Below are 7,500 nucleotides of genomic sequence, written 5' to 3' on the forward strand. Positions count from 1 at the left end.
TTGTGAAGCATTTGTATTTTGATAACTATAATTTTAATAGCAGCATTAATGATGATATCAATATCAAAAGCATTAGAAAAAATTGAAATCAGGTAAGGTCATGTGTGCCTTATAAATTAACTCCTCGGTAACTGAATACATGTAAGCAAAATTCAGTTAATAACTCCACAGTCAGTATACATGTACCCAGTGCCAGTGGGATAAGTAACCTATGTATTTATCAAAGATAAGTGTTTTAAAATTAGTTGATCCTTTGATGCTAAGAACTGTTTACATTATAGTTTATGGTTGTCATACACCAAAAATTTGCCAGATGCAGATCTACAGTTGGCAGTGGACAAGTCTGTGATGATAAAGGAAACACGAAGGCAGATACCCTAGTGTTATGTGCCACCATGGCAATTGAATTTAGACATGCAAGATGCTAGAATGGAAACACTGTATAGCCTATTTGAGCTTTTCAATGGATACCATATGTAAAGTGACTGCAGATAAACTAGCTTTTGGTTTGCTTTACATTTATAATATTGGTTATTTTGTCTAGTGATTTGATTATACCAGTAACTGTGTTTGTTTTTTAAGACTTATTAGTTTTATATATTGGAATGAAATTGACTTCTTATTGTAGATAGCTATATTAAAGATTTATATTACAAAAATACCTTCTACAGAAAGGAAGCAACCCAGAGCTAAAGTTTTTATATTGGAGTTTATGTTGTTTACATCTGTATATGAATTTCTGAGTTAATCACACATAATATGGACACCAGAAGCTATGGTATTATTTCAGGGTATTTATCACCTGACCATAGATTGAAAATCAAACACTCTTGAAACAAATACATTATTGATAGACATAATCATATGGCTGATTTGTGTCTATACTTTACGGGCTTTGGCAAAGGCCAGCAGAGTTAGTCGCATGCACTCCAGGAAGTGCCAGAAAATCTAGTTTTATGAAACAGCATTAGTTTAGGTTTAGTTTACACTGCAGTGGCTAGTGCAGCTTCATTAATTCAATAGGTATATAATTGGGATTGGAGGAGCATTGAATTTTATTTCTTAATGTGATTTCCATTGATCTCAGGCATGGGCCTAGTGCCAAGGTTAACAGAAAATTGAGTGTCCACTGTACCTGTACTATTAAGATGCCCTTTAATAAGACCAGCTATAACTTCCTGGAAAATTAGGATTTAGTAAAGTGCCTAAATATACAGAGTAATTCTCAGATAACTAATATACCAGTGTGTAGTTTGATATAAATACATATTGTTACTTACTTCATATTTACATGTAATTTAATTTATGTTTTTCTTATTTACTGTGTGGATATATAACTGATATTTTCAGAAATCTTGCATTACATTATTCAACACAGATAATGATATTGTGTCACTTAACCCAATCACAATGGGATGATGTCCTATCACATCATCACAAACACTTACTCACACTGGGGTGATGTTGTCACATCATGCACAGTTGACCCTGCTCTAATTTATGCACATTAAACAATAGTGTGCTTGTTTGGCCAGAGATGTAATCAATGAGGAGAATTAAGAAAAAAAAAAGAAAAAAGGAGAGAAAAAGGCTTAGAAGGAAGGTAGGACTGCCTCAGCCAAAAGCATTGTGAGCAGGGTAATTTCATGTTTTTTAATTCTTCCCCAAGCACCTGACTCCATTCACACCCTGGCGCATGGTTTTTGGTATACCTCTGGGAGTTCCCGTCGTAAGTGGTTGAAGATGTAATAAATGTTTCAACTATACCCTTTGATAATTTCAGCATTGGCTCTAGACTTTCAACACCATCTCTACGGGCAGCACCTGGTGAAAGATGTTGTTATGAAAGCACTGAAAGGACATCTCTCCCAGAATAATCCAAGCAAGGTGTGGTAATAAATAATTATTTTTACTGCTTGTTTTTACAATACATTTTATGGTAATGGCAAATTTGCATGAGACCTGTTTTATTGGCTACATTGACATCATACCATATTTCATCCATATGAGTGGTTCTTAACCTGGGGCATTAGTTATTTCCAAGGGGGAGGCAAGCCCTTAGGAAAAGGTCAAATAGAGCATGGTCAAATAATGAGAACATTAATAATCCATACCCAGTAGAAAGACTAAGAACATATATACATCTATATATATATTTTATATATATATATATATATATATATATAATTTTTATTTTATTTTATTTATGTTTATTTTTTTAATTTTTAATTAAATCTGAGGGAATTTTATTTATAGATGCAATGGGAGCATGGAGAAAATGACACTTACTTAAAGGGGGCATGGTAGAAAAAGGGTTAAAAACTACTGATCTATATTTTTTTTTTGTATTGGCATAAGTAACACCGCTATTAAATTCTTGCTATATTCATGAATCTTGCATCATCATTTATCAGTTACTATTTTCATATAATAAAAATATATATTCTATAGGTCTTTATGAAAGAATCCCATGCCATCTCGGGACAGTTGTTTTTTTTATTGTGCTGCAGTTTACCAGTATCACTAATTATTATTCATTTCATTGTTAGCAAACTTTATGATAACTAATGAAAAGTTAGACCTCCACTGTTGATACAATTATAATCTTCACAAATTAGAATGTACAGAAATGGCAATAAACAATGAATGTCAAATTTTATGTTAGGTTTGTCTAAAAACCAAATGATATCTGAATTGTACATATATTCATAAGTTGTACTTCAATTTTTAGGCCTTGGTGATGAGCTTTCATGGATGGACAGGAGGAGGAAAGAACTATGTTGCACGGTTTATTGCTGAAAACATATACAAGCTGGGCATGAGAAGCAATTATGTCCACCTTTTTGTTAGTACTATTCACTTCCCTCATGAACAACAAAGTGACATCTATAAGGTTAGTGAAGAGTATAGTTTTAATGACATACATAGGAATATGAAAATTAAATATAGATTCAACATATATGTGGTGTGATGCTTTTGCAAGAATTGGAAATAATCAAAAGTTCATATTTAATTAAATAATTTAGAAACAGTTTCTTAATTATCATTATTCTTTTTTTAGCTTCACCTTCAGGACTGGATAAGAGGGAATGTAAGCCAATGTGAGAGATCACTCTTTGTTTTTGATGAAATAGACAAGATGCCTCTCGGGATGATAGATGCAATAAAGCCATTCATAGATTATCATGAGAGTATTGACGGAGTAGATTTCAGGTATATATATTTTTGTGTATTTGTATCCAATATTTTTATTGGTATATAATGATAACAGTGTTGAGGTACTTCTAATATGCTCTGTTACATAAAAATTATATTTAATGCTGCTTTAGTTATTTTTTAATCAGATTATAAAGGCTGTCAAACTTACTCTTTTTCCTTTTTCTGTTTATCAGAAAATCCATATTCCTTTTCCTGAGTAACACTGGCGGACCAGAAATCACAAGAACTATGCTGAAGATGTGGCGTAATGGAGTAAAGCGTGAAGAAATTACTTTGAAAGACATGGAAAGCTTGATAGAGAAGGGAGCTTTCAATGAAGATGGTATGAAAGATAGATTTACCAAACTACACCATTTTCATTGCATGAAATCAAGTGATCATTTGAACTATGAAAAGTAATAAATGCACCAATAAGAAGAACTTTAGAAGTAAAATCTTACACATGTAATCAGGCACATAGCCAGGAGTTTAGTAAGGGCAGGGACACTTGTGGTGTAAAAGGATTAGGCTCCTAAAGCTTTCAGAAAAAGAGGGTCTGTAAAGCTTCTTGGTTTATCTCACTTGATTGAATTGTTTACCTATTTATTTTCCAAATGATAATGGTAAGCTGTTGAAAATTAGATATTAAATTTACAATTTACAAATCCCAAAGGGAGACTGTATATACCTCCACCCCCCAGCTATGCCAACATATGTAATGTTATAAAAACTTTCATTCTAGTAACAGTTGATGCAATGGATGAAATTGATCAAACACACACACACACAGATAGACAGATATTCATGAACCCCCCATGCAAACTCAAACACATTCATTCCCTTATTTATCATTCTTAGGTGGCCTTCACCAGAGTGAATTGATACAGCATAGCCTTGTGGATCACTATGTGCCCTTCTTACCTCTTGAACGCCGCCACATTGAGATGTGTACAGAAGATGACTTAAAGAGGCGAGGACACACACCAACAAAAGCTATAAAACAGTAAGTTTTATATAATTACTGTTACTAAAGTATTTAGTCTGTTATATGTTAATATATATACATGTTTTTCTACCTCTTAGTATAAGTCTAAATTTGATATTGATACCACTGATGAATGCTAAGTCTTCTTTACTAATAAACCAGTATCATAGTTATTGAGGAATTCGGCTGATTAACAGCTAATGATAACATTGACACCTTGATTAATTCTTCAATTTTTCTAGTAGAACTAAGTTAGCACTCTTATGTCCCTTGGGATTTGGTGTTATACTTTGAATTGTATTTTCTGGCAGCATGTTGACTACTTTAGTCCACCTCAAAAAGAAAGGAATATTTTGGACTGAGGATCTTGTGGGGGGAGGGGGTGCTAGTTTCAAATGTCTTTTGACATAGCTTAATACATTTCCGTAGTGGAACAAAACCCACATTTAGTCTCATTTACTAGATTAAGGTATATCTTCCTTAAAAACAAAATAATGATTTGACCAATAAATTAGGTGTAGTCATGCTCAAAAGTCAAACACATTCCATATACATAGAGTGATCTGAATTGATATGGCTTTCATTAGATGGAAGAGGAAGCAGGAGGAGTTTATCAATATCACTTAATAGTTTATTTTAATATATTCATTGAACATTTTTAAAATGTGATGGGATGTACCATTATTTTTTTTTCTTTCATTTGTCTTTAATCTAACTACAGTCTAAGAGGTTTCCAAAATGAAGGAAGGAAAAATCAATAAAAAGTGAAAAAGGCACCTCCCTTCACTTGCTTTGGTTGTAATTTTTAACCAAGGAAGATAAAACTGGCTTCACTATCTTCTAAAAGACATTGCTCAGGACATGTGCATTCTACTAGTGGAATGCTCTTTGGTGTTGATATGATGTAGAGAGGGTACAAGATAGGACTGTATACATGATGAGCAGAAACTATGCAGAATGACAGATAATATAACACAGTGCATAATTAAATAACAAGCACTGAAATCATGTTATAGCATTTGTTGATATTACTATTACAATTTATGTAAAAGCCATCTACAAAGTCATAATGTAGCATGGTTTACTGATCCCATCTTTTCCGTGCAAATCTGAAGTGATATCTTCTTGCATCTTTGTTGTCTGCTTTTTCATATTAAACATCTTCACTTGTGTAAGTTTTACTTGTTCCATACCCCTTGTTCAAAGGATCATCTTATTACTTCATACCTTCACTGAAGTTACTTCATGATATTATAATAGTAACTCCCTCTTTCCTGTTTTGCAGACGTGTAGCAGATGAAATGATGTATTTTCCTCCAGAGAACAACCTTTTCTCCACTACTGGCTGCAAACGAGTCTCTCAGAAAGTTGGGTACATTCTTGCGAATGATGTTTATGATTCTCTTTTTGATTAAAGAGCTACCAAAAGGAACTGGATTATATGTCACTTTATTATGTCTATGAGGTTGTTAATAAAGCTTAAGGAAGTAACTAAGCAAAAAAATATTGAAAGGGAGATGCTCTCTGTTTTCTTTATTTTTACCAATTCAATAGATAGAATATTGGTAGTCTGTTATACACTATAGTTAAACAATTTTTTTAACTTTTTTTTTTTTTTTCACTCTCCTTTTTTTTTTAGAAATGAAACCAAACGTGTTTATAAGGATTTATTTTTTTATGCAACAACCAGCAGTCTGTGTGGTAGAAGACATTTCTTGTTTTTCATACATGCCTAAGATAAGCAAGAACAAATCTATTTTTATGTAAATATCTTCAGTGGGATGCTGTTCCTAAAAATGTGCAGAATTTTCTGGAGAAAACCTGAGCAAGGCTGAATTGGTTCTGGCATTGGTTTTACTGTATGATAATAGGAAAGGGGGCTGAAGGTCCAATGTGGGATTTTTAAATGATCCTAGTCATAGTATCATAATAATGTGCAGCTTTAAGGAAGCCGGTGCCAGGTTAGTAACAATATTGGCGTTATTTTCTCTGTCCTCTCATTGGAGCATAGTTTTTAAACATCAAATTTGCATAGCTTGAGGCTCACTGATGCTCCTTAAATTTGAGATAGCTTTTAGATAATATGATAGCTTTTGTAAATCGTGATGCCTTAACAGTGGTTTTAGGTGACAGTTTCTTGAGAGGAAATAATTAACCCATTGATACCAGGGGTGCTTGTATACATGCACTGGTCACTTTGGTTTTGTTTTTTACTAATTTTGGTTACACAGATGGCTCGAGAAGTGTTTTATCACCACAGTCTCCAGCCTTCCCAACTTCACCTCCTTGCCATTCCATTAACTTTTTGAAAGTAAGTTTTCTTTCTATTATTATTGTAACTTATGTTATAATAATATCAGTGATAGAGTAATGTTAGTGATGATGATGATGATGATGATGATGATAACAGTAATAGAAATTAAAACTTTTTATCCCCAAAAAATTAAGAGTGTGGTAAAGAGGTAAGATTGGTAGGCTTAGTAATGAATCTTGTGTTACTAAATGGTTATGAAGCATTTGTGTAAACAAAGTTAATGAAGCAAAGCCATGTGGATATTGCACATACCTAGCACAGTGGGTCTTTGTATTCAATGAGCTTCACTTAAGTTCTTTGCACATAATTGTGCAACAGAGAAAACTCACCTGGCCAATTGCCAAGCAGATATTGTAGTGCTTTGACTGCTCATGTGCACAATATGGGAGGAATTCCAACATAAGTTGATAGAACAAAGTGTCACCTGTGTATTTTTGGCAAATATATATGTGTAGTAATGACATGTGCATCAGGTGCCTGCATAGGACCCTAAATAAACAAGTACATATCTATCCCATGCACGAGAGGATTAAGAGCCATGCTTTGATTTTTTTTTTTTTTTTCTGTTCTTCAATAATATCATGTAGTTATACATTGGTTATTATTTAGAAGTCATTGATAATAGATATTTTACATGTGAAGTTTTGTGCATAATTATTATTTTTGGTAAATTGTTTATGAAATATTTTGTTTGTATGTGCAAGTGTTTTAGAAATATGGGTCCTAAGTTGACAAATTATGTTGGTGCATTTTGGGATAAAAGAGAGTATATGTATATATGGGTCTAAACTTATTAGACACTACACATATATAATGATGTTTGCACTAGTCATTTTTGTACTTTCATTTTCATGCAGCCATTATCCTAATACCTGATTGGTATATAAAAGCCTATTTTAGTAGGTTTCTTATTCCAAGAATATGTTTGCTGATATTTAATGTGTTCACTCTGTTGATATATGCTGTATTTGATATTGAAGTTATAAACAAAATTCTTAAATTG

General features: G+C 32.8%; 1 protein-coding gene across 1 annotated transcript in view; it reads left to right on the top strand.

The window, feature by feature from the left end:
- LOC113809321 (torsin-1A) overlaps positions 1-7,500 on the top strand; it is an 8,626-nt gene that overhangs the window by 1,050 nt on the left and 76 nt on the right. Inside the window, exons 2-7 of the mRNA XM_027360869.2 lie at positions 1,784-1,887; positions 2,732-2,893; positions 3,062-3,213; positions 3,393-3,541; positions 4,057-4,201; positions 5,469-7,500. The exon at positions 5,469-7,500 is cut by the window's right edge and continues 76 nt beyond it. Of these exons, the coding sequence (XP_027216670.1) occupies positions 1,784-1,887; positions 2,732-2,893; positions 3,062-3,213; positions 3,393-3,541; positions 4,057-4,201; positions 5,469-5,598 (842 nt within the window). The 3' untranslated portion in view covers positions 5,599-7,500. The remainder of the gene's footprint in view (positions 1-1,783; positions 1,888-2,731; positions 2,894-3,061; positions 3,214-3,392; positions 3,542-4,056; positions 4,202-5,468) is intronic.

Source organism: Penaeus vannamei, chromosome 8, assembly GCF_042767895.1.
Source record: "Penaeus vannamei isolate JL-2024 chromosome 8, ASM4276789v1, whole genome shotgun sequence".
In the NCBI taxonomy this organism is placed as follows: domain Eukaryota; kingdom Metazoa; phylum Arthropoda; class Malacostraca; order Decapoda; family Penaeidae; genus Penaeus; species Penaeus vannamei.